Below are 26,467 nucleotides of genomic sequence, written 5' to 3' on the forward strand. Positions count from 1 at the left end.
TTCTTTACTCTGGATCAGCGTTTCTCAATTCCAGTCCTCAGGCCCTCCTGCCCTGCATGTTTTAGGTGTTTCCCTTCTGTTACACACCTGGATTGAATCTATGGGTGATTAACAGGCTTTTGCAGCACTTGATGGTCATGCAATCATTTGAATCAGCTGTTCTGGAATAGAGGCACATCTAAAACATGCAGAGCAGGGGGGCCTGAGGACTGGAATTGAGAAGCACTGCAGTCTGGATCAAGGTTGCAGCATAATGTGGAGCGTTGGCTGTAAATACTTTCTGGACGTTCTGAACACCAGATCCTGTTACTGGAGGTTGTTACTGCAGACTCCTTCCTGTCTTGTGCCTTTAAACAGAAATCCTCCGTTCCTTCTCTCTTACCCGTGATTCTGAGTGGCTGCAGAATGTATCAGAGGCCAGAAGGTGGCGCATCGAGCAGCTGACACACTTTGAACACACTGTGTGTGACTTTTGCTTTTTGAAAGAAACTACTGATCAGATGCCCCGCCCCCCTTTCTTTCTCCTGAATCAAAAACACTGAGAAAACAGCATTTATAGAGCAGAATCTACTTTGTAGAATGTTTTTTGTCTTTTTTTCTTTTGTGGTCTAAAATTTGTTTTTTTTTTATGGTGGTTTGTGTTTTTATCAATTTATTTCTTAGCACTTTATATAAAACTTATGTTGAATGTCTGTTTTTGTCTGATTAATAAATGGATGTTGGTTTAAGATCGTTGACTGTTTTGTTGCTTCTCAAACTGAGAACTTTGACATTATGAGATTTAGAATAACCCTAAACTCTGCTTTCCATAATGGGGTCATAGAAAGCTGAGGAGTTTGATCTTTACAGGTGATCATTTTTCGGCAAAATATATTAAATTCCGATTTTCTTTTACGTAATGCGACCTGCATTCAAAAGTAACCTACAAAACGACAAATGCCCAACTTACCCAGCCTTGCAAGAACAATAGGCATCAGTGATCTTGTCCACAGTTATATTGATGTAGAGGGTTTGTGGATCTGCCGTTTTCCTCATCGAGTGAAAGCATTTTGCTGTGACCACAATGTTGGAGGCATCGTGTGACTCAAACACCTTGATCTCACCCAAAAAAGATGACATGAACTTCTTAGTTCCTCTCTCCATTGTAGTAGCTGATATATTGTGAAACTCCGGTAGAAATGATGCACTAATCGAGTCAGAAATACACTGCAGAGAATCAGTCGAAGTGGAAGACGCCATGTTTACATAGAAACGCCAGGGTTAGCACGCCCCACATTTGGAGGCCTGAGTCCGGACGTCGCGGGTTCGACTCCCGGTCCCGACGACCTTTGCCGCATGTCTTCCCCCTCTCCTCACCCTCCTTCCTGTCTGTCTACTGTCTAAAAAATACGAGCCACTAGCGCCGCAAAAGCTCTTCGGAGAAAAAAAATTGGAAAAAAAAAAAAAAAAGAAACGAGCCCCCAGACTTTGTGAGACTTGCGGCCACGTGGGAGTTTTTAGGTCAGTTGTGGGCGGAGCTTGGTAAGGTCCATGAGCACTACTTCTTTTTATGGCGGCTGGCAGAACACTGAGAACGCTGACTCTATTGCGCCCTCTACTGCGCATGCGGGACACTTTCAGGTCCTTTGCCCATTCAGACTGCAGAACACGTACAGGTCGCACGTGTGGCAGTGTGAACCGCCCTGGCAAAAGAAAAAAAATCGGATTTGACAAAATATCGGAATTGGGACATGGTGTTGGCAGCATTGTGCTCTGGAGTTTTTCTGAAGTGCTAGAAAGCAAAGGATGAATTATATTTTTCATAAAGTGCTCTTGGGCAAACTTTAAAAGTGAACCTTGGAGGGAAAATTAGTTTGAAGGGAAAGCACCCGTTTATTAAAAGCTCAAGGCACATTCATGAGTAAGGGAGCAGAACACGAAGTGAGCAACTCTAAACAGCCACAGTTAGTGTCGACCCCCGTATTATTAGGCAGTGCAGTGAAATCACATTACGGCAGAATCTGTCCAAAAAACACTGAAGGCATTTTATTAAATATCAATACATTAAAATTCAAACAGGTTAATCTTACAAACATGTTGGCTTGTCTGAACAAAATACCCCAAAACATATTCAATTGCTTCAGAAATCTAACCATGTGTCATCAGCACTCATCGGTCTAAAAGCTGTGTCAAAACCCCTGAGAAACGCCATGGCAACCAGGTGCTGCGATGAACTGTTGTCACATCTCAAATCAAATTAATCTATTATCAGACAAAGATAAGCTGGGGAAATACATAATGACCTAATTAATCAGATTTGTTAAATATGAACTTAATTAGAACCTGCTTAGCGACACGAAGTAGGACAGAAACGATCAGGACCAGATAACGTCCTTCAGTCTGGAGAGAAAGGAGGAAAACATTCCTAGGACTGGCTGACCTATCAAAGTTACTCCAAAAGGGGAAAAAAAATAAATGTTTTGATTGGGTCTAGTCAAAGTCTTGACGAATGAGATGCTGTGGGCCAGCTGGGCTCGGATCATTTTTTCCCACAAATAATTGAAGTCCTGATCTGAGAAGCGCTTTTTGTTGATTAAGGTTATCTTTGTCTGATATTAAAACATTTAAATGAACAAAAACAAATCAGTAATGTTTCAAACACCGCGTCACAGCACTAAACGATGTAACATCATATAGTTTAATATAATCCAGTGTGCAAAATATGAAGAGGTCTGCAGAGGGAGGACTTGTTTATATGTTTAGTCTTGATCGTTTGAAAGCCTCCAGAGTTCTGGATCCTGATCGAAAAGGAAGTGAAGGAAAGAAAGATGGCGGCTCCCATGTTTCATTGTGCAGGTAAAAATCTGCGTTGCTTTAAAAAAGAGCTGAGTAAAAAGGTAGTGGTTGAAGGACTTTTGGTCTTTCTGCAGATCTTCAGTCTCGTGTCGTCAGTGTTAAAAGTAACCGAATCGTTTCCTGTCCATCTGCGCCGCGACTCTGCAAAACTGCCAGCAGGTGGCAGCGTGGCATCGACGGCTGTCACAGCAGCAGCGGCGTGTGCTCGCCCGCCGGCTCCCTCCGCCCGACCAGCTGCCGCGCCCTCTCCACCAGGCGCCCGGGCAGCGAGGGCACGTGGTGGCTCGGGTCCAGCACGTTGGTCTTGCGGCGCTCGCGCTCCTGCAGCCACATGAGGTACGGGCTGGGCGGGAAGAAGGGCCGCGAGCGCTCGCGGTACAGCTGCAGCACCACGCCGCACACGCCCAGCACCGCCCACACCGTGATCAAGGCGTAGTCTGCAGGACAACACGGCGAGGCGGTTAAAAATCTGATCACGGCTCGCGCTGAAACAAGTCGATGAAAACTCACCGATGGTTTGGAACGGCGCGTCCGTGAAGGCGGCGCTGAAGTTGTTGTTGAGGAAGCGCTTCAGGATGTTGAGCGTGATGTAGGAGAGGCTGGTGTAGACGTAGGCGTTGACGGCCAGCACCACGGCGTACGCTCCGACGACGCCGCACGTCACGATGTTTCCCTGGAGCAAACAAGAAGCGAGGAGAATCTCAAACATGGCGGCCATTTTTACATCTAATCAGGTTAGTGAACCACTCTGGTCCTCTATGCAACTTTATCTGGGTGGGAGAAGAATGAGCTACAATCTGCACTCATGTTGCCTTCACTGATAAACAGAAACTAGACGCATCTAACTTAGAAGCTACAAAAATAAACTTCATAAACATTCAGTTTGTCCAAATGACTATGGATTGTTTGCCCACCAGGGGGCACCATACTGATAATCTGATCTCTTTTCTCACCGACTTGCAGTAGCAGCAAAACTACCAGCAGGTGGCAGCATGGCACCTATTTGTTTAGTAGCTCACAGTTTAAAAACAAACCAATCCATCCACTGTGATCTACTAAACTAATAAATAAAGTTATTAATAAAGGCGTACATTGGCTTTCAAAAGTATTTACACCATATAACTTTCATAATGTGGTGCTTCATATTAAAATAAAAAATGTAGTTCTTCATGTTTATTTAATAAACTAATACCCATAAGTATTTAAACTCATTTTCTCTAACAGCTCTGACCAGTTTTCCCACAGCATCTTCCATTACAGAAATAAAATCTGAAAAGTGTGGCTTACATCTGTACATCGGTCAGCCTTCACTCTGATGCTCCTAAACAAAATCTAGCATAATTTGCACATTTCAGGTTTTTATTTATTTTTTAACACTTTCCTTCTCCATCTGCCACAGGAAAACTGAATGAAAGGCCGGTGTTTTGCTGCAGTGGTAACTAGGCAACGTTCACCAGACGAAGGCCGCTGTCAGGTAACCAGAGTGTGAAATGTGTTACCTCTCTGGGCCACCGCACGAAGAAAAGCGGAAGTGTGACCATGATGCAGCAGAACGTCACCCAGAAAACCACGTCCGAGTTCCTGAACACTTCGAGGTCTCCTGTGTTCAAACGGCAAGGCACAGATTTAAAAATCAAAACAAGACGAGAAAAAAAACCCCCAACAACAACAACAAGGAACAGGTGCGCTGTGACAGAGAGAGAGGCGGATTGTACCCAGCGGGGTGAAGAGGACGACGGCAGCGACGAGGAAGCCCAGCATCAGGCCGACCACGACCACGCAGGCCATGACGGAGCCGAAGCGCCACCAGCTCATCACCAGGACGACGCCGCCCACCACCCCCACCACAGCGGACACGGTCAGCCGGACTGGGAGTGGAGAAAAATAAAAATAAATAAATCCCAACTTGTTGACGCTGTGTGAACGGGTCAGGAGGTTGGGAGGAGGGTCTCACTGTCATAGTCCAGCTGCGTGGTCCTTGTGATGAGGACGAAGAAGAAAAACGCAGCGAAGCTGAATCCCATGCAGAACAGCTCTGAACCACAGGAAGAGAGAAAGACAAATTAACCCATACAGGAAGTAGATTGACTCACATTAGCTCCATTAGCTTCCTAAAGTGTTACCTTCATCATATTTCCATGTCTTTCTATTGTTTTTCACAGTTTGAAAGTTATTTTAAAATATTTTCCTGAAACATACATGAATGGCGATGTAGTATGTGAAACCACAGATGTTGTTTGTGAGCATAATGTTTCTCAGTTTAAAAAATGACTTGTTTTATAGCAGTTTATTTTTTATTAGCGTGAGCCCTCTGTTGATACAAAACATCTGTGTTCCCCCATAATAATTACACTTCCTTTCCAATCACTGTGTGGCATTAGGTGGATGTGATGAAGAGGCATGAAGAGTCTTGAGAATTAACTCCTAAACCAAAAAACAAACTACAGACTGAGAAGTAAGACTTCTAGCTGTTTCCATTCACTTCTGTGTTTTGTACAACTCCTTCACTGCCTGCTAAGATAAGCAGGGTTTGTGCACATTACACAGTAAAATTCAAGTACTTTTCAAGCATTTACAATCACTACCACATGACATCATTTATTATCGTTATTAACAATGTATTGTGGCAGTATTCGACATTCTACAGCAGGGATATTTTAGCAAACTAAAATATAATTTTATGTCACATAAAATCACTTTGGTAATTCCAACTAACCTAAAGATAAACTTACTTCAATCTAACTTAAATGTGAGAAGAAAAAAAATTTGCTGTCTTTAATTAGGTGTACGTAAAAATCTGGTTTCAGCTGTACATGTTTTCCAAATGTAGGGTTTGAATCAAACGTCTGATTGCAGTTTATTACAAAACTGCTCAGTTTGAATATCAAGCACTGTCAAGGACTTTCTGCAGAAAACGAGAATTTTCCAAACCTTAAAGAGGCCTAATTGAAATGCAAGCATTTTGAAGGATTTCAAGTACCCATACAAACCCTGAGTAAGAGTTTGCAAAAACACAGTTTGAATTTGAGATGTAATCAGGTAGACTCAGCAGAACGCTCATAAATCCCTGGTTGAGGTGCCTGTTTGTTAGATCTCAAAATTAAGAGTTTTATTGAGGGATTCTTATTTTAAGTATCACAAAGCAGGTTCTACATCACCAACAGATAAGAATACATCTGTTAGTGTGTCGACTCACCACATTTGAAGAATCGATGGCCGAAAAAGCAGACGAACAAGCCTGCCAAGCCAGCGATGGTGAAGAAAACTTTTGTCGATATTTTTCCTGCAACACGTTCACACCTAACTTAAACTAAATTCTTTAAAACATTGATGTTAAACCAGCGGCAACGACAGATGCTAACCGAGCGTCTGGCAGCCGTCCAGAGTGGAGGTGAAGCTACAGGCGTAGGTGTGGGCAGGAACGTAGGAGGCGGAGGTGTTCAACATGGGGTCTCTGACGATGACGGAGTAGATGACGCCCTGACCGGGGATGGAGCTGAACGCCACGGCCGTCTTGTCCGTTGACTTCAGCGTCACCACCTTACAGGAGACAAGACGGCCGTTCATCGATGCGTCGCTAAACGTATAGTTTACTGGTCATGTTTTGGTTCTCACCAGTCTGCCGCTCGCCGCCATGCCTCGGGCGTCGGCGACAGCCTTGAGGCTGCTGAACAGGCTGCTCTCTGATAGGTCGCTCTCGGGCAGGAAGTACTGGTAGACGTCGTACTCCAGGCGCCAGCGCGTGTCGCTTGCTGTCGACGTGTCGCAGGCTGCCGGGGTTTGGCCTCTGACAAAGATTTTAAAAAGAAAGAAAGAAAGAGAGCTAATATCTACCTAAATTTTTTTTTAAAAAATTACCCAACTTGACCCGACTAAGTTTGAATCAAATCTAAACTCGACATATTATTTAGTAAAATTTCACTGGTTTAGTTTTTAGAGCACAACTTGAGTCAGCAGTGCAACTTTTTTGTGTTTTAATCTTTCATTTCGCATCTTCCTGCTCCACTTTGTCGCTTGTTGGAACCGCAGCGCGAGTCAAGAGCAAATCATCTGGGATGTGACTGATAGGAGAAGAGCAGGGCGGGGCTGCCTGTGCTTTGTGCTGCACTTGTTACAGTCTAATGAAACTCTACACCTTATTCTCTTTCCTTAACAGGGTAAGCTGTCTGTTATATGTAGAATAGAGATCCACATTTTTCAAACATAGAATTGTGCATAAAAATCTGCAGCTTAAATGACCAGTAATAGGTTAGTTTAGCTGCCTAACTTTTTCTTAAATAAAAAAAAAAAATCAAATAATTATTCAAAATACAAATGCTTCTCTGATGGCAGATTTTCTATAGAACAGATTTTTTTTCTGTACCTCTAATTTAGACTAGAAAGCAAATTAACACAACTTTACAGTTTGGTTTGTCTTTCTCTGATCTAATCAAACGTATTAGAGAAGCCTGAGCCCGACCACATTTTGGGTCAGGTTAGGCCCATAAATGTAAACTCTAAAAAACATCAGGGACTGATTTTGACTTGACTGCCGCCTCATATGCAAACAGTAAACATTACATACATCTCCGTCACATGAAAATGATTGTGGATCTCATTACCCACAGTAAACAGTAATTGTTTAATTGTTGTTGGCGCATCGTGTGCAGAGAGAACAGACACGGACTGGTGCGTTTTCACTTCTTTCGTCAGGGCGGCACACAAACGCGATGTGAGCGCTGATAAACAGCTGATGTGCATCAGTCTGCTCTGCTTTGGTTCCTGCACCAGTAGGACGCCTGAAAGTCGCAAACCGACAGTAAAACGAGAACCTGCCACCAACGTGTGGCGGTTTTGCAACATTTCAGAGTCAAAGCTGCAGCTTTTCAAATCTTTGGGATGAGTTACAATGCAAAAACATTAAATCTTACCAAGTGCTTTTGGTCTTGTTTGTAGTGCAAATATCTTAGTACACTTGAAGTAAGAGAAAACTAACTTACAAGTAACTTTTCAACAATATATAGGAGCTTGTTTTAAGTAAATATTTCCTTCATATTAATAAATAAAAACCCACTAGTTCCACTGGTAGATTATTTAATTCATAGCAAGAAATTTTCCTCATGTTATTAGTGAAATAGTTCTAGTGGAACTGAGGAATTATTCATTGAAAACAAGCTCTTATTTCTTGCAGAAAAGTTACTTTTGAGTTTCTCTTATTTCAATTGTACTTTTGAAGTAGAAACTTGACCAAAAACACTTAGTAAGATTTTGTTTTTTTGCAGTGTAGATGTTGATCTAAATCAAAACTGACTTCCTGTCTTCTCTAAAAACTAATCAGATAAGTAGCTGCTTGCTAAACCTCATGCATGACATTGCAAGGCGACAGAAAAAACACAAAACAGCGTTTCGGTCTAATGTAGCGTTCCAGTCCACAAACCATTGCAAATGTTTCCTAGTAATAAGTCATCGAGGTTCAACACACAGAAATATTCATGAAAAAAAAACAAAAAAAACTGATCTGCTTGGTGTGTTTGCAGTGTTGCTGAAGCCTGCAACCGGAGTGGCTAAACAGGAAGTGAAGCAAACTCTCCCCGGCTCACCTCTGGTATCCTAAATTAGCGGGGCCGAAGCGGACGGTGGTCTCGTACAGGTTGTAGCTGATGTAGACGTTGGGATCCACGTCCAGGCTGGACTCCATGCTGCAGGCTCCAGGGACCGGCGCTGGAAAGAACCACCAGTGCAAAAACTAGATAGATAGTTTGCTTCTCAGTTTGTGGTGAAATCTTTTGCAGAAACGCGTTTCGTGACTGAGAGTGCGCAACTTCCTGCTCTCCGTACCAGTGCTGGAGTAAGAGAGGATGACTCCGGTCCCAGAGACGGGTTCCTCGTCGGGAGAAGACAGGAACAAGGAGAGCAGGGTTTGGGCCGGCTGCAGAGCCGCGAGGAGCCCAGAGTCCACGGCCGACAGGAAAGGACCTTCATCTGGGATCTGGAACACAGACGTCAAACTCAGGCGTTTAGCTATTCTATTTGGACGCACTAATCAGCCTCGTTAAAGAAAAAAGCAGAATTAGCCGCAGTTAGACTGAAGATAAATTTAAAGTTATTGACAAGAGTTTGTTTTAAACAGACTAAACACTGTTGGCACTGGAAACGAATGAGTTTGAGTCTTCCTTAAACTTCCACACTGAAGAGGGTTGGTTATTTCTTCATTAATCAAAATATAACTTTAATTAAAGGGTAGTTATTTAGCCTACAGAAAATGTTTTCCGTCACAACTGTATCCCAATCAGGAGATTTTTAAACTGCAATTTTCACCAGAGCAGTAACTGGGGACAAGTCTGGCTCCGTATTGTCGGACCACAAAGAAACCAGTCAACATTTAACTGCGACTCAACAACAACCGGCTTGTTGTTGTTCCTCTCCATCACAGCTTCATTGTAACGCCAGCAACAACCACAGTCTACTGCGAATCCAGCGCAGAGGCTCCATCTGTAGGAAATACTCAATAATCCATAACTGATCAGGTTTTTATGCGTCGCCTTCAGATTGCTCTCATTGTCAACGGATTTGATTCCAATTTTCAGGGTCACAATTCGATTCGGAGATGATTTTTGAGATTCATCATTTCCATTTGCGTGATTTATTGTTCTTCTCTATTTTCGCTCTATCAACCAAAAACTGGATGACTAAAGTCCTCAGTCTGGTGCTCAGGTCTCAATTAGAGCTTTCTTTGAAGAACAATTTTGTTTACAGAGACATCATGATTAATTTCATTTGTTGTGTCTGTTTTTTTTATTTATTTGGGATATTTTAACTGTGCCCCAGTTCCACTGTTAAATATTCATTAGAATTTTAAGTTTGTTGGTCTTCGAGAACGTGTTCCTGCATTATTATTACATTACTTTAAAACTATAAGTTGTCCAGCAATATTTGTTATTGTGAAAGGTGTAGACACAACCAAAAAAAAATCCTAAAAGTAATTGATCAAAGCAAGGAAAAAATGGGGAACTGATTAAAGATATCACATACAGGAAGTTAAAATCTTTAGAATGACTTTACATTGTTGCTGAAAAACTCTACTTCCCCTTTTATTTGGGCACGTTTAGCAGACTTGGAACTGTTTTCCTTTCATCTGTCTGAAGCAGGCAATTAATCACAGATTAGTTTTCCTCCAGAATAATCAGAGAACATTCCCTGACTTGTAAGTGCCACCCTGACCCCGCGGGGAGATTTTTTTTCCTCTCAGAGACTTTGGGACCCTGACCAGAAGATTGATTACCCCCCTCCCTCTCCTGGAAGTCGTTTCGTCTGCTGCTCCTGACCTGAGGACTGTACATCAGCTGACTGGGACTTCTCTCAGGGGGTCAGCCGACCCGCCTCACAAAGCCTCATTCATTCATTCCGTGGCGGCAGAACGGTTTTAGCGCACTCCGTGACCCCGAGCATTAGCGGGAGAAATTAAAAACGCACTTGTTTTGCTGATTTAACTCGCCCGGTTCACTGAAGCTACACCTGAGATCACAGGAACATTAAAGGAAACAAAGCTTCTGCCACAAACAGTCCGACATTTACTGTATCTGGTAAGTAAATCCCACTTCCTCGCGTTTCACTGCAGTGAGCGGATGCATGAAAGTAATCCCTGTTCCTCTCACCCTGGTGTAGGAGAGCGTGGCGTTGCGGTGCAGCGTGTGGAACTGCAGCGTGATGAAGGCCACGTCCGGAGGGATCCGGGTCACCACGGCCTCCACCGTCTCGTTCAGAGAGACGTTCACGTTCTGGAACGACCCCGGCAGGAACGTCACCCGGTCTGAGGACACAACACGACACAGATGGTCACGTGGACGTCCAGGAATCATTATCTTCAGTCAGAGTCTTCTACCGCTGCGCTACGACACAGGCTGCTAGAGGAGATGGTTCTTGCCTACGCCCGTTAGCATCAACAACATGAACAGTATGAGTTAGCATTTAATTTCCCTCCTGGATTAAGGAAGTGTTTTTGAAGGGCTCAACAGTAAGCCGGTCATAATTATCAATAAATCAATTAATGGGATGATAAATTAAAATGAGCGCAATATCGTTAAAAGTTTTGTGAAACACTGCAAAGCTTTTGACACATGGTACGAACTGTTAGCTTCCACTCCCTCCCACTTTGGCCTGTTTTCCCTGAGATGATTATTGTTTTTATTGCAATTTTGATTATCAAGACTTCATAATCCATTTGAATTATTGTTGTTTTATTTGCTTTTTTTATGCGTGAAATGTTTTCCAGATCCAATGTTAAAATGTTCTTTAGAAATTAAAGGGTTTTTTTTTTTATGCTTGAGTGGGTTTACTTGCATTATTAAACCATTATTATTATTATTATTATTATTTATTTGTTAAAAATGGTCTCAAAATGACTATTTCATTGTTTATCAAAAATAATTTCTAGGACAAAATTTGTTACAATGACAGACCTGTCCAACAGCCAAGCAAAATTTGGTTGAAAACGGACTAAAAATGCAACATTGAAATTGAGATTAGTCAACATAAACCTGAATTCTTCACTGCCGATTTTTGTAGAGCAGTTCTATTAAAGAGATTGCCTTAATTTTGACTTTTCAAATGCGAGCTGCTGCTCACCAAAATAGATTTCTGGAGAGCTGCAGAATATATATCCAATCACAATTCTTGTCGCTGCAATGTCAGCAAGTGAAACACTGCACTACAGGAATGCTTAGATGAAATATTTGCATATCATTTATGTGCCATGCGTTCACAGCCTGATCTCCATCTTATATAAGAGCAATTAGATGTTTTGTTTTGTTTTTTACTACAAATGCCCAGAGATTAGAATTAGACAATTGTTTTTTTTTTTTATTCAAAATGACTTCTCATCTCAAAGAAATTCAAGCTTGTCATGCTCTAAAGGATGTTCACATTTCTTCTCTTTGAAAGTTGTTGATCTTCGGCAATTTCCAAGAAAATCAAAAATCCGTTCACTCTGCGTAAGTCTGAATACTCCCTTAATCTCCACTGCTGCTAATGGGCAAGATTTGATGGAAGACTTTCTTTGATAATGAGTACAAATATATTTTTGTCAGGCCAAGCCTCAGATATACCAGGATTAATTAAGTGAATCATCTGATCATCTGCTTCCATTGCCTCCCAAGATGTCCCCCCACACACAAATCAGGCAGAATAATCGGTTAATTATGGATGTTTTCATTCCTCAGCCTGTTTGGAAGGAATGAGCTGAAGGAACCCAATCTCAATGCCAACATCTCTTTATATGATCGAATACCTTGACTTTTAAAAATGTCATTATTACGTAAAACATCTAGTTTAACAAAGTAAAACCTAATGTTTTCACCTGCTGGTGCCTCTAAATTCCTTATAAGTGCAATTCTATGAACTTAAAACTACTTTACCCAGACTGAGGTTTGCTGCATTTTATTGACTTTCCTTCATGTTTATTCCACTGACATCAGGCACCTGCCACTTTAATAATTAATTTTAATCGACCTATTTCTTATAGTGAGGTTAGTGGACTAAATATGTCGGTTTTTTTTTTTTAGCTAGCTAAGCTACAGATGCTTTTCTGCACGAGCGGAATTACCTGTCCTGCTAGCTTAACAGGAAAAACCGCAATGAATTCAGCAATTTTATACAGATAAAATGATTTATGAAGAAGATTTATTTAAAAAAAAGAAAAGTACACACTAACACGCCGTAGCCGTGACTGTACTCACTTTCCGCTTGAGCTTGTACTTCACATGCGAAGAAGAGCAGCAGCGGACTCCACATCCAGTGAGACATTTCCCTCCGGTTTACCTGCCCGACAAAAATAAAAATAAAAAACACTTCAACCTGTCGGTGGTTGAAAAATCACCGGAAACCGCGAACTCGTCCGTGTTTTCGTCCCACCAACCGCGATAGTGACATAGTGGACAGCTGAGGTCTGCTCCCTGCAACAAACCCCAACTTGTCTCCCTCACTCCGCTCCCTGCCGCTCTGCTGGTTCAACAACAGGCTCCTTCTGGCATGGAAATCTCGCCTCTAATCCCGCGATACTTCGAGTTAACGTGAACTTCAGTATTAAATGACTTTGATTTTTGCAAATTTGATTTTATATATATATAAATATGTATATATATTTTTTCTTATGCATTTTTATTTCTTTTTTAAAACACATCATAATTAAACAATGACAAAAACTAAAACCAAGAACTTAAGAGAAAAGGTCAGAAAATAATTAACGGGATCAAACTTCAAGTCCGATATTCTCTCTTGAACTTTGACTAGACCTTTCAACATCTTGGAAGCAGCTAGACGGACCAAATTTCACTTGGAGATATCAGAGTAAATTCACACCATACTTCTCAGATTTTTATTTGTAAAACAAACAATGCAAAGCACTGTAAATAAACATATTTCAAGTAAATCATCTTATTTTTAAGCTAATTTATTTTGTAGCTGTAAAAGGCTATTATTTACATTGTAGTTTTATTGTTTTTTTCCCCCCATCATAAATAAGAGAACCTGAGAACATCTGCTCCTACTCCTGGCAGTGTTTTGAGCAGTTAAAAGTTTCGCTTCCTGTCCTTAAATCCGTCGACAACAATAACAGGAGTTGTGAAAGTAAGAAGTTGCGTATACACACACAACCACCGAAACCAAAACAGAGACAGAAACATGGGAATACATGCTACGATTGTTTAGATGTTACATTAAATCAACATGGCCTCACACGGTTTGACCACTGTGCATTTATTTATGTCACTCTTTCACTCATTCATACTTTAAAACGACGCAGGCTCCACACTGACACAAGAAAGCAAAACATTACAGCGACAGCAGACAGAGACGGGGCTCCGGTGGCGACATGCGGCAGGAGGCTTCGCCTTGAGGAGTCTGTGGGTGGAACGGCGGCGGCGGCGGCCCGTAAGGGGGCGGAGCTCTAGCTCTTCCGCAGGCTGACGTCGGCGCTGGTCAGCAGCGGAGACAGCGACGTGTTCTCCGAGGCCTCTTCTCTCTTTAGGACGAGGAAAGCCTCACGACTGATTCCCAGCAGCTCTCGGAGTCCGCTGTTCTCTAGCTGGAACACACAGACACAGTTGGTTGTGTGTGTGAGAACTAGTGATGGTCTAGTTAAAGACTGGAGTTAAACCTTACTAACATGTTGTGGTATGACCTTAAAAATGCTTTTTGTGCTTGAAAATCCTCCTGTGTGACTGGATTAAACCATTAAAAAAAATCAGCTTCTTTTATTCTTTCGTGCCACTTAGAGATGGACTTGCTAGTGCGCTTTGGATTATTGACCTCATGAGCTCAGCTTAAGGTCATGACCTCTTGGATGTGCATTTTCATTCAGTATTATCTGATAGAAAGCAGAACATACGGCCCAGTCCAACAGAAAGAGACAGAAATCTGGTAACTTAGGTTGAACCATCTGGTGTAGACGTGCACCAATAAATCATCAAAAAATTATACATACATGTATTTATTATGTAATTATTTATTACAAGTGTTGATCTCTTTGGGAACAATATGTTACTTATATTGTATTTGTGTTAACTGTGAAATAAACTATTATTCAGATTCTCTTGATTTTGGAAGAACAGCGATTGGATGATATTTACATGTGAAACTGATATCAACTGTTGTTGACTGGCAGGTGTGCAGTCATCAACTGTCACCTCACTGTTGCCAACTTAGCAACTTTATTGCTATATTTAGTGACTTCTTGGGTGAAATAAAAATGGTGTTGTTCAAAATCAGAATCTGCAAATCAGTCTTTTAAAAGACTGCAGTCAGTGCACTCTGAATCTGGTTCCACTCCCTCTGTGTATAATGGGTAGCTGCAGCTTTCAGCAAATTTAAGACTTTTTTTTTAGATCTTTTTTTTTTTTTCATGAATAACATTTGAGACACAAAAAACTATAAACATAGTGGATGATTGGGGGATGATTGAAGCCAGTGGCAAAAGCCAACTTCGTCCGGCCAACTGACGATGGATTTGTTCTCATGATGGACACAAAAAAAAACTAGCTAGCTAGCACGAGTATATTAGCAGGTAGTAACCAACCGCCTCCAGTCTCATAATGTAATAAAGACATCTGTGTGAGACTCAAACTTTCACTTGACTGAAAAGTCCGGCAACGAAAAAAAAAAGAAGAAAGAAAAAAAAGAGAAAAAACTACATTAAGGATGGAACGATGATGCAACAACAACATTTAAGACCTGTGATTAGCATATTTACATCTTTGAAAATTAACTTAAGACATTTTAAGGCTTTGATTTTAGATATACAGTACAGACCAAAAGTTTGGACACACCTTCTAATTCAATGGGTTTTCTTTATTTTCATGACTATTTATAAGGCAAGAAATCCCACTTATTAACCTGACAGGGCAGGTTGACCTATGAAGTGAAAACCATTTCAGGTGACTACCTCTTGAAGCTCATCAAGAAAATGCAGAGTGTGTGCAAAGCAGTAATCACAGCAAAAGGTTGCTACTTTGAAGAAACTAGAATATAAGGGCTATTTTCAGTTCTTTTACACTTTTTTGTTTAGTGCATATTTCCACATGTGTTATTCATAGTTTTGATGCCTTCAGTGTGAATCTACAATGTCAATAGTCATGAAAATAAAGGAAACTCATTGAATTAAAAGGTGTGTCCAAACTTTTGGTCTGTACTGTATACGTTTTTAAGGAGTCACTCTGGTATAAAATACTTGTAAAACTAAGAATTTCTGAAAGTGTCCAGCGTTACCTCTAGCTGTTTAATCCTCTCCTCGTCTTCACAAACCCGGCCCTCGTCCACCTCTATCGCCTTCCTCATCACCGACGCCATCTCGTTTATTTTGTCTATGTGCGCCTGCATTTCCTGCAAAGAGCAGAAGGACATTCAAGTTCCATACATTTTACGCATGTTTCTCATCAGCAGGTCAGGTGTGCGGACCGTGGTGTGCTGCTCTTTCAGCTGGGTGACGATGGCAGGGTCCTCCCTCTTGCTGGCCATGAGAAGCCTGAACACCTGCTCCCTGTATTTGGTCATGATGAGCTCCAGTGCAGACTGGTGCTCCTCCAACGACGTTCGGAGCTCTGCAGGAGGAGAGGACACAAGCTTGGTCCTGTCTCTTATAGAATGAGTCAACTAGCCGGCGCCGTAGGACCGAAGGAGCGTGGATCCACAAGTGTTTCACCTTTGTTTTCCTGTTGGAGTTCCCTGATCTGACGGTTTTCCTGCTGGATTCCCAGGACCAGACTGGAGCGAGGTCGATGTCGTGCAACCTGGTTGAGAGAATCGATCTCCTCCTGGTACTGGCAACAGGAGATCACACATCATCAACTGTTCATACAGCGCTGCAGCTAACCATTATTTTAGTCATCGATTGTCGGTGAAAACAATTGGCACATTCACCAGAATCTCCATTTAACCGCTCAAGTTTTTTTTGTACTGAGCTGTACCTGCACTTTTACACAATACTGGAAATACATTAATATATACAGTATGTACTGTATATAAAAAACAAATAATTAATTTTTTTTTAAAAGTAAGAATATTCAATACTTTAGCATCCCTTTAGTGAACTTGACCATGGTGAAGCTGAAACTATGCCACTTGAGGAGTACAGATGAAGGTAATTAAGGTTTTTATCTTATTTGCAAAATTTAGTCAAAACTGTTCATATACAGTTTTGGCTTAATTACAGCTCTGAATATGTTGTTTTATCAGCTAATAGCCTTTTTTTTGTTGTTTGTTTGTATAGCTCCCTTAACGATTAGTTTCTTAGATTAGTAAATCAGTTGACAATTATTTCCCTAATTGATTAATGAAGATTAATCGCTTCAGCCCTACTTTTGCAGTCTTTTTTTAAATCATGACTTTCTCTTTCACCATTTCACATGTACAACAATATTCACAGACCCATTAGTGCTGGAGAATGCGTTCACATAAAATATGCTCCAGCTTTCTGGGAGAACGCAGCCCACCTCCCCCTGGTGGCAGCAAGTTTAAAACCAACTTGTTTTATGAGAACATTAAATAAAAGTTACGGAGTTAGGCCGCTGTTCTGAGTGAACCGCGTGAGTAACCTCTGTTCACACTCAGCCAGCAACACACTCATGCCCTACCTGCTTCATGGCCTCCACCCGCTTGTTGAGGGAGGTTGTCTGTTCGATGAGCATCTCTGCGGCGTTGTCGTGGTTACGGAGTCTTTCTACTAACGACTTGGCATCTGCCAGAACCTTCTCTAAAGAACAGTTCATACCTGAGGAGAGACGAGACACAGCCAGGACAAATTCAGAGAAGTTCCGAAGAGATCACTCTAAAATTAATTAGTTAGGATAATTAACAATAGAAACACCCTACATGTTCAAAACTCACTCTTTCCTTGGAAAAGAAACATTATAGGTTGTTTACTAAAACCGTATCTAATTTGCTGAACTATATGATCTAATGAAGAAAGATGGAGTCAGATTCTAGAAACACAATGAAAAGTGCTGGTACAGCTCAGCACATAAAAATATAATTAATAGAGTGAAAATATTACAGTCATATCCAAGTTACTTATCTATCCGAGAGATATCAATATAGTTGTAACTCATAAGATCATGTTAACTTTGTAACAAGCTCAACAGTGCGTTGTTACTAGCTGTAAGCCACAATCATTAAACTGACCAGAAATAATTTTACACTGTGTCTAATGGGTTTATACGAGGTTCACTTTTTTTTAAATTGAAGTACTGAAATCGATATTTCTATGATAAAATATTAATCTATCTATAATATTTCAATTTATACAGATCCACCTGTTGTTTTATATTAATATACAAGACAGGTCAGCATATTTTGCAAAGATAAAAACTGCTCCTCATTTTCTGACTTTAGCTGACAGTTGCTAGGTATGCTAACTAAACTAATACCAAATAGTGGACTATGATACACTAAACAATTAATAAAAAATGTTTGACAGCAGCCCCTGTTTTTGCTTATTGTTCAGTGCTCATTTTAAACAACAGGAAATGTGCAAAATACGAAAGTCATACCTGAAGAGCTCAAAGTGCAAGTAGACGCTAGTTTTAGCTAGCCTTTTTACTTCCTGTTGACGTTTGGTGGTTGTCATTAGCCACACGCTAACACTGGTCCTCGGCTGAAGTTCTGTTGTGGGTCCGTTCCCTTCGAACACGCACGACAGTGGAAGCGGACAGAAACATTCACATCAGCTCTGTAGTCAGTCCTGCGACGCGCCAAGAAGCCGCTTTCAGCTACAGCAAACTGAACTCTTCCGAAACAGCCCCGTCTACTTCCGCGAGAGTTTGCGATCCCGCTCTCGCGAGAGAGGACCCGATTTCCTGTAGCGACAGAAAAGATGGCGGATCGGCTAACGCAACTTCAAGACGCGGTCAATTCGGTTCGCAAAAAACTCTCTTTTAAAAGGAACTGTAGGAAACGGACATTATTGTTGGTGTTTATGTGACAAGAACTTGTTAGCTCTGATTAAATAAGCAGTAATAGCAAGTAGTAGCTCCTCCAAAACTGCAGTATACATGACTTTTCAACCTATCTAGCTAGCACAGCTAACCACTAGATGCACGAGTCTATGGTTTATATGTAATTTACTAAGAAAAATATATTCTTCTTTACTTGCTTGGCACATTTGAATATCATATCGTATTGGAAGGTCTACTTAGATTCGGTTAAAGCTAGGTAGCCCTGAATCGTTGCTGGACTGCAGCGTCTGTATTGAATGATAATCTCATCGATCTCTGTATTGATTGTGTTTCTGCTGCAGCTCGCTGATCAGTTCTGTAACGCCATCGGCGTTCTGCAGCAATGTGCTCCACCCGCGTCTTTCAGTAACATCCAGACGGCCATCAACAAGGATCAGCCTGCAAACCCCACTGAAGGTTGGCTCAGTAAATGTTCATTACAGCCTCACAAGCATAAACTAACACAGAATAGTGATTTAAATATGAAGCTAAAGGAGGTAAGGTTTTCTATTTTTTTATTTCATAAAAGCAAACGTAAACAAATCTAAACGGTGAGGTGTGTCTCTACCACATTCACATATTTGGTGTTTTTTTTTTTTTTTTTTTTCAAAGTGGCTCAAATTCAACCAGTTTGGAGGTAGGACATCTGTGAACACAAGTTTTCAGATCTCAATTGGACTTTGACTAGGCCGCTCTAACACATCCACATGCTTTGATCCAAAGTCTTCTTCTGCAGCTTTTTGCTTCACTGCGGATCCGGCTTTGTGAATGACAAGCTGTTGGCTTGGCTCTGCTGAACGCAGGATAATACAATAATCAAATAATTTTTGTTCAAAAAAAAAAAAAAAAATCTTTTGATAATAGAGCATAAAATAAATGAGTTGACTTCCTCTTTCCCTGCCTCCCCACACTAATAAAATTCAAGTGTTCTCAACAATTGCAAAGCCACAATGAGGTTTGTGGCTTTATGATCCCAAAATGTGATTCTGCAAAAGGTTTAGACTGTGTTGAACAAAAATGCTCCTTGGCACACTTCATTAACGTTTACGGATTTTTTTTTTTACTACGTGATTTTTTTCTCTCTCTCTGTTTCTTTGTTCCAGAATACGCTCAACTGTTCGCAGCTCTGATAGCGAGGACGGCCAAAGACGTGGACGTTCTGATCGACTCTCTTCCCAGCGAGGAGTCTACGGCGGCCCTGCAGGTCAGAAGAGTCCGCTCGCAATAACGCTTTAGGCAGGAGTTCGCGCGCTGCTCATTCGCTCTAGTGCGAGCGTCTGTATGTCCAGGAAATGGATTAACTCGCAAAAAAATAAAAAAATTTTAAAAAAAAGGGATTAAAATGACAAATATTAGTTTGCAAGTGTTGAAATAATATAGTAAGCTAATTTCATCCCAATAGTTTCCTTTTCCCCGGTTCAAATTGAAAAGATTTAGCCTTAGATTTAGCTAGCACTACCGATCCTAGCAAACGTCGCTGCATGGCAGCGTAAGCAACATGGCGGACTTGTATGTGGCAATATTTTATTTAAATTTATAAAAAACCAACCAATCTACAGTATTTTTACTGTGTTGTTTTTACATGAAAAATATATATTTCTCAAAGTTTATTGTTACAACTAATCGTGCATCCCATTAGCAGGGGTCTCAAACTCCAGTCCTCGAGGGCCGCAGTCCTGCAACTTTTAGATGTGCCTCTGCTGCACCACACCTGAACAGAATAATTAGGTCATTAAGGCTCTGGAGAACTGATCTACACAAGGAGGAGGTAATGAAGCCATTTCATTCCAGTGTTTTGTACCTGTGGCACATCTAAAAACTGCAGGACTGTGGCCCTTGAGGACTGGAGTTTGAGACCCCTGCATTAAGGTTTCTTGGGGGGATTTCCAGCTTTCAGCCAGCAGAGGGAGCCATCTGGGTTGGTTTCCATTTAGGTAGCCCCAGAATCTGGGAGGGAAATAGTTTGTTGTCTTCAAACCAGACTTCAGTTTTTCTTCTAAATGTTTTCATTTTGAAAATGCATCAAAAGTATTCATACAGTCAATGTTCACCATGTTGACTGTTGTTCTTCGGAGTATGCTATGTTGTACTTATCTGATCAGTACTTTGAGTTTTTCTACCTGCCTTTTGAGATCTAAAGGTTCTCATGTAACACATCACTAAGTTGCTGCCAGACAGTTGAGAAAAAAAATTCTTGTGGAATTGGATCCGGTGAAATGTTCTTTTTTTCCCTCTCTCGCGGAGCAAACTTATTGATGCGAGGTCACTCTGTGCAACAATCACTCTCTGCATCATTATGCCACTTCCTGGTTGTACAGCTGCTCTTTGTCAGCCTCTGTTTTGGCTGCTTGTGGATGGAATTAGCCTCGCTGCTAACGTGTAGCTCCCTTTTCTGGAAGCGCAAGGATACATGAGATCCAATGTGAATGGCTGAGCCTTCTGGGGTCGCTGGGTAAAAATAATGCGAGTCATGTGAGCGTGTGCTTGATATATTTATGGAATGACTAATAAGATGGCTAAAAGAATCAAGTTGGGATCATGCTGTAAGTATGCTGGAGCTCTGCTTTTGTGTCCTGATGGTGGCCTTCACCAGCAAAAGGCTTTAATATGTAAAATACAGATTTATGTTATCACTGTTTCCCAAAATGCTTTAAACCGCCTCCTTGAATTTATGTCCATATAAATAATGATTTGATTTTATGTTACAAATTGACAAAAAGTAAGTGCGTAATTGTGAAATGGAAGGAAAACAATACAAAATGTTTCCAAAATTTTTACCAGTCAAAATCTGAAAAGTGTGGCATTCACTTTTATTCAAAACCTTTAATCAGATAACTCTAAGAAGCACCGTTTGCCATTGTAAGAGCAACCAAGGCTGCAATAGACTGAGCTGGATCATCATGTGCTGAAATGGCCCAGTCAAAGTCCAGGTCAAAATCTAGCTAGGACAAACATATCCCAAAAAATTGGAGTATGTTTGCCACTTTAAAAAAAAATAAAAAAATTCACCAATTAGTGCATACAAAACTATTAAACAGATGTATTGATCTCCAAAATTAGAAACAACCAATTAGACAACAGAACAAACAAACAAAAAAGAAAAAAATGTTTTAACAATTCCATTTTTTTGACACCAGTCGGTTATGTTCTGTGTTTTAATGCATGGCACACTTTTTTAAGATTTTTATTTGTTAAATAAAATATAAAACCAATGCACCATTTTTCCTTCCACTTCCTCATTTGAGTCAGGGTTTTTTTCCTCCACATAACTCCCACTAAAAACACAATTTCAGATCCTTAACTCTTAAGTAAAAGAAGATTAAAACCTGACGCGGCGGTTGACTCTGCAGCTCTGTCTACCTGTCGCCAGGCGGCCAGCCTCCGTCAGCTGGAGGAGGAGAACCACGACGCGGCGGCCCGTCTGGAGGAGGTGGTGTACCGCGGCGACATGCTGCTGGAGAAGATCCAGAACGCGCTGGCCGACATCGCCCAGTCGCAGCTGCGCACCCGCAACGGAGCGCTGAGCCAGCCTTCGCCGGCCGAGTCCTGACGTCACGTCCTGCCACCAGCGGACACTTTTTTTTTGGTGTTTTTTTTCCACACGGCGAATGTTTGTTTTGCAAAAACGGAAAGATCTCTCCACTGCCCAACGTGTGTCTGGGATGAACAACACTAGAGTCTCCAATGTAGTTTAAAGTTAAAGGCATTATTTTGAAATCAAATAATTGAAGTCATTTCTGAATTGCATTTTTTTTTGGGGGGGTGGGGGGCTTAAAAAAAAAGATGTTCATTCGGACATTCACCCTAGCAACACGTCCGCTGTGTTATATATGTAGATTCCATGTTGTACATTTCATTTGTTGTTTTTTTTTTGATGTAAACTTAAACACTTCAGTCTGCTTTGAAAAAGGTTACAATGTAAATATGTGATTAAAAATACAGAGCAGCATTTCCAGTAACAGCCTACACTTTATTTTAGCTGATCTCATAAATATCTCACGGATCAGGTCTGTATAACATCATTTTTATTGTCTTTTTTAAATGAATGATGGGTTCACCCCCCCTGTGCTGAACGATAAACGTCACAGCTCGAAAGCATATTTAATGGCTTCATATGTTGCATTAAAATCTGCATGTAATGCTTGGAAACGCCTTTAATTTAAGAGAAGGCTTTCATGTAGTATCGGATCTAACATCTTTCATTCTAAAAAATGGCCAAAAAAGACAAAACAGATGTACACACCTGTGGGAAAATGTCAGGTTTTAGTGATGCAGCTTTTCTTTATCTAACAGCCTTAGAAAGTGAGCAACACCTTACTCTAATACTTTCAAGTTTGTCTCATCTGTGGTGCCTGAGGTCACAAAATAAGTAAAGTTAAGATTATGTGTTGTGGTAGTCATGGCAATTGAGGGGGATTTACACCATTTGAACACCAGGAGGCACTTCTGTAAATAGATTTTAAGGTAAGGCCTTCTTCGATGTGTGACATCATGGGGGGGAAAAAATCAAGACATCAGAAAGAGAACTGTTAAGCTCCACTATTCTGGTTCATCCTTGCTTGATTTTCAAATGTCTACAGGTGCTACGTTCATCTGTTCCGTTGTGTTCAAGTGGAAGCTGCGTTGGGATGGGCAACCATCATGCCATCCAGGAAGGAGAACCCAGAATTAAACCAAACGTGTAAATAACTTGGCTGAAGCTAGTGGAAGTGTCATTAATCCACAGCGAAATGAGTTCTATACCAAGATGTGCCACTCAGAGACGAAAAGCCAGGTCACAATATGGAGTGGAACACTGCAGACAGACAATTTTAAAATGATGCTCTGCTTTTTAAGACCTTTTTTTCTTTTTTTTTTAATAAATATCACTGCATTTACAAGAAAAATGAATATTGAAAGGCTGAAAACAGCCTCTCAACTGTGAAGTACAGCAGTGGCGGCATCATCATGTGTCGACGTTTTGTTGCCAGAAGAATTCCTGGAGCCCTTCACAAAGTACAATCTAGGAAATATAATAGAAACGATTTCATTTCGGCTTTTCCCATTACATCTGGGAATACACATTGACCTAAATTAGGAAAAAGTTCAAGACAAACTGTCAGAATAAAAAGGTTACGTATCTTTTTTACGTCAAGTCTTAAGTAAATATCTGGTTAGGGCTGTACATTCAAATCCATAAAAAACAATGGAATTAAAAGTATTTGGTCACCAGAAGATGGATGAACAAAAAAAAGATTACATATAGCTTCTGAATTTATATCATTTTTCCAAGTTGTTGTTTCTTAATATACAGACGGGCATCGACTCGTGACTTTTACAGAAAGTAGAACAAACACTTACATCGTGAAAGTGTGAGAATTTTAGGGAAGTGAGCCCTTATTTTAGTAGATTTCATAATTCTTAAGGGGCAAAGCAGAGCTAGAAAAACAAACTGCTGAGAGGGTAGAAAAGGAGAAGTAGACAGATGAGATTATATCCAAAAATATTTCATTTTTCAGGGCTTTAATTTATTTTAATCCGAGAGGCTTCCAATATCTTTAGGTGTTCCTCAAGGAACTGTTTTTGGTCCCATCTCCTACTTTTCTTCTTTCTTTTTTTTTAAGTTAGCTGAGATTATCTTTATTTATCCTTGCATAAATCCTTCGGTTGAGTATTTTACAATTAGCAAAAAGATATATAAGTGGGCCTGTTTATGCCAAAGACTTTGCTAGCATAATGCTATTAGCCGTCCATCTCATCTTCAAGATTTAGTGTTAAGGAATTAAAAGAACTTTTCCCTCCAAATCTTTGGTATTGTGGATCTCAGCAGGACATTCCTGGTAAAATAAATGTGTAATAAAAAAAAAAAGATGATCAATAAATGCAAAGGCAATTGGTAATTACTTTGTTATTAAAACCAACAAATTTAATGACAACCTTTTTACATGATCCACTGATAATTGTAGGCGTCTTGAATCCATTTACAAATTTCTTTTTTTTCTGGAAAAAATATGGATAAAATAATAAAAACAGTAGAAAAAGAGTTAGGTGAGTTGAAAACATGCTTTGATTACAATAAGTTGCCGTTAAATGAAGGAAAAACTAAATTCATGGTATTCTCTGGTAATCGGATCTGTAATAATGTAAAGTTGTGCATAAATGGAGTTGAAATCGAAAAAGTTTATGAGACAACATTTTTAGGGATTATTATAGATAATAAACTTAGTTGGAAGCCTCACATAGAATATATTAGAAATAAAGTTGCAAAAACTATTGGAATATTGTTTAAAATAAAAGTTTTAATAAATATTAAAGGCTTGCACATTATGTATTCCTCTTCGGTTATGCCTTATTTGTCTTATTGCTCAGAAATCTGGGGAAATGCAAGTAAAACAATCATTGATATATTAGTTAAGCTGCAAAAAAAAGCTATAAGGCTTATTAATAAGGTGGGATACAGTGAACCAACTGATAAACTCTTTATCCAAAGTAATATATTAAAATTTAAAGATATTGTTTCTATAAAAATACTGGAAATAATGTATAAAGCATTGAACAAAAGTCTTCCTTAAGCTAAGAGAGAGCAAATATAATTTGCCAGGTTTGTTTACATTTGAATGTGCAAAAGGGAAAAGCCAGATAACGTCTAGGTGTGTTTCAGTTATTGGTGTGAAATTGTGGAATGAATTGAATGATGATTTTTGTCCTTTCTTGGTGAATTTCAAAAGAGCTTTAAAATGTAAATTAATGATCAAATCTTACGCTGTTATGTAGATTTATATATGTATTGTGAAGATATCCTGGTGGGTTGTAAGGTAAAAAAACAGGGTAGGCAAGAATAAGCTTTGCTTTGGCCTATTCCTTTTTTGGTAAACTGTGGGTTTGTTTATTGTTGTTTTTTTTTCTTTTGTTGTTTCCTGCGTTTAATGTGGACAATTTACCAAAATAAAGTGACTGATTGATTGATTGATTGATTTAAATCTGAACTTCACGCAGCATGAGCTGCAGGCCAGAAAATGCACCAGACAAAACTAAATATAGGTGCCGTGTCACAGCTCAGTGGGCCCCATTGATACGAGAAACATAAAAACAGCCTTGTCTGTCGCTCACCACACCCAGACATGCTGGCAGGGAACACCCACCTTTCCTCTGCCCGGCGACGACACAGCCCTGACGGTAAAAGGCCAGCGAGTCGTCCAAATAAGGAGATTTATGACAGGAAAATGTTAACGTCCACTCTGAACTGCTGTGTGCTTTGTTTGGGTCAACAGAACTGGGTTGTCAGTGATACGTCTGTGTTTATCTGTGATTCCCAGGAGTAATCAGGTCCATCTTTTTTTTTTTGCTCCCTACACGTCTGCCCTAAAGACCTTTGGGATGTTTTTTTTAGTTTTTGTTTTTACAAGGAAGCATTGAAAGCAACCCTGATACAGTGGCTGCGCTCCCATTGGACCTTTACAGGAAGTAGGCTGGTTTCCTTCTGGCTTGCTGCTTTGCACTTTGATTTAAACTGAAGGCCTAATTTTTACAACCTCGTTTAAAACAATGAACACGTTTGTACTCGGAAATGTTAAAGTTCTCAGAAAGTTTTCTCATAATGAAAGTCTTGGATTCTTATCATGGTTTATGGTTTTATTGCTCGGGTTAATGTACACAAAACCTCCATCTGGTGTAACCGCCTTACTTTGTGCAGCACAGTCAACGATAATAGTCATACATGTATAATCAATTCCTAATCTTAATTTGCTGTGTCATTTGCAGTGCCATGAAAAAAAAATACTCTGTCACCCATATTTTATTCATATATCAAATGGATTCTAAAATCAGAAAGCAAGATTTCCAACTACAATTTAATTGATTTTGTGGGAAAAAAAAGCTACCTAAACTGTTATTTGTTTTTCAATGAAGCCCCAAGCTACATAAGTCCATTTTCTCGGCCTGCGTGTTGCTTTTTCTCAGCAGTGGCTGACCCTCAGAACCCTCACATGCCGCGTCATTTTTTCCCAAATCTCTTTTTCATTTGTTGTTGAAATCAAAAACGCATATCTGACCTGAAGCAAACGAGGCCTGTGAGGCTTTAGGTGTTTTTTGTTGGGTTTTTTTTTTTTTTGACTAACTGGGTGAGTAGTTGATGCAATCTTGCTTTAATTTAGGTAGGCTGGTCTGTGGTGGGAAGGTTCACAACCGTTCCA

At 40.3% G+C, this 26,467-nt stretch overlaps 3 protein-coding genes and 1 long non-coding RNA gene across 4 annotated transcripts; 1 reads left to right on the forward strand and 3 right to left on the reverse strand.

The window, feature by feature from the left end:
- Positions 1 to 1,848: 1,848 nt before the first annotated feature.
- Positions 1,849 to 12,615, reverse strand: tm7sf3 (transmembrane 7 superfamily member 3). The gene is made up of 12 exons (XM_032589576.1): positions 12,549 to 12,615; positions 10,470 to 10,624; positions 8,653 to 8,803; positions 8,415 to 8,535; positions 6,451 to 6,622; positions 6,198 to 6,375; positions 6,032 to 6,118; positions 4,790 to 4,870; positions 4,551 to 4,703; positions 4,335 to 4,435; positions 3,346 to 3,508; positions 1,849 to 3,272 (listed from the first exon to the last, which is right to left on the reverse strand). Exons 1-12 carry the CDS (start codon positions 12,613 to 12,615, stop codon positions 3,019 to 3,021), a joined length of 1,683 nt encoding a protein of 560 aa, XP_032445467.1. The 3' UTR covers positions 1,849 to 3,018.
- A 557-nt stretch (positions 12,616 to 13,172) lies between these two features.
- Positions 13,173 to 18,130, reverse strand: fgfr1op2 (FGFR1 oncogene partner 2). The gene is made up of 6 exons (XM_032589616.1): positions 17,853 to 18,130; positions 16,938 to 17,074; positions 16,007 to 16,124; positions 15,763 to 15,905; positions 15,574 to 15,687; positions 13,173 to 13,894 (listed from the first exon to the last, which is right to left on the reverse strand). The coding sequence occupies exons 2-6, from the start codon at positions 17,070 to 17,072 to the stop codon at positions 13,757 to 13,759; spliced, it is 648 nt and encodes a 215-aa protein (XP_032445507.1). The 5' UTR covers positions 17,073 to 17,074; positions 17,853 to 18,130; the 3' UTR covers positions 13,173 to 13,756.
- On the forward strand, positions 18,129 to 22,251 carry med21 (mediator complex subunit 21). Its single transcript, XM_032589620.1, has 4 exons — positions 18,129 to 18,217; positions 18,599 to 18,713; positions 19,400 to 19,500; positions 21,667 to 22,251. The coding sequence occupies exons 1-4, from the start codon at positions 18,176 to 18,178 to the stop codon at positions 21,844 to 21,846; spliced, it is 438 nt and encodes a 145-aa protein (XP_032445511.1). The 5' UTR covers positions 18,129 to 18,175; the 3' UTR covers positions 21,847 to 22,251.
- Positions 22,148 to 25,894, reverse strand: LOC116736835 (uncharacterized). Its single transcript, XR_004342679.1, has 2 exons — positions 22,987 to 25,894; positions 22,148 to 22,854 (listed from the first exon to the last, which is right to left on the reverse strand). It is a non-coding gene; the product is annotated as an uncharacterized LOC116736835 (long non-coding RNA).
- Positions 25,895 to 26,467: the final 573 nt, after the last annotated feature.

Source organism: Xiphophorus hellerii, chromosome 17 (genome assembly GCF_003331165.1).
Source record: "Xiphophorus hellerii strain 12219 chromosome 17, Xiphophorus_hellerii-4.1, whole genome shotgun sequence".
NCBI lineage: Eukaryota > Metazoa > Chordata > Actinopteri > Cyprinodontiformes > Poeciliidae > Xiphophorus > Xiphophorus hellerii.

Coding starts and splice junctions, on each gene's coding strand:
- fgfr1op2 (XM_032589616.1), bottom strand. CDS start 17,072: ATGAACTGTTCTTTAGAGAAGGTTCTGGCAGATGCCAAGTCGTTAGTA. Junction 16,125..16,937: donor GGGTGGAGGCCATGAAGCAG/GTAGGGCATGAG, acceptor TCCTGTTGCCAG/TACCAGGAGGAGATCGATTC. Junction 15,906..16,006: donor ACTCCAACAGGAAAACAAAG/GTGAAACACTTG, acceptor CTCCTCCTGCAG/AGCTCCGAACGTCGTTGGAG.
- med21 (XM_032589620.1), top strand. CDS start 18,176: ATGGCGGATCGGCTAACGCAACTTCAAGACGCGGTCAATTCG. Junction 18,218..18,598: donor TTCAAGACGCGGTCAATTCG/GTTCGCAAAAAA, acceptor TTTCTGCTGCAG/CTCGCTGATCAGTTCTGTAA. Junction 19,501..21,666: donor AGTCTACGGCGGCCCTGCAG/GTCAGAAGAGTC, acceptor ACCTGTCGCCAG/GCGGCCAGCCTCCGTCAGCT.
- tm7sf3 (XM_032589576.1), bottom strand. CDS start 12,615: ATGTCTCACTGGATGTGGAGTCCGCTGCTGCTCTTCTTCGCATGTGAA. Junction 8,804..10,469: donor CCACGCTCTCCTACACCAGG/GTGAGAGGAACA, acceptor TCTGTGTTCCAG/ATCCCAGATGAAGGTCCTTT. Junction 8,536..8,652: donor CCTCTCTTACTCCAGCACTG/GTACGGAGAGCA, acceptor GGTTCTTTCCAG/CGCCGGTCCCTGGAGCCTGC.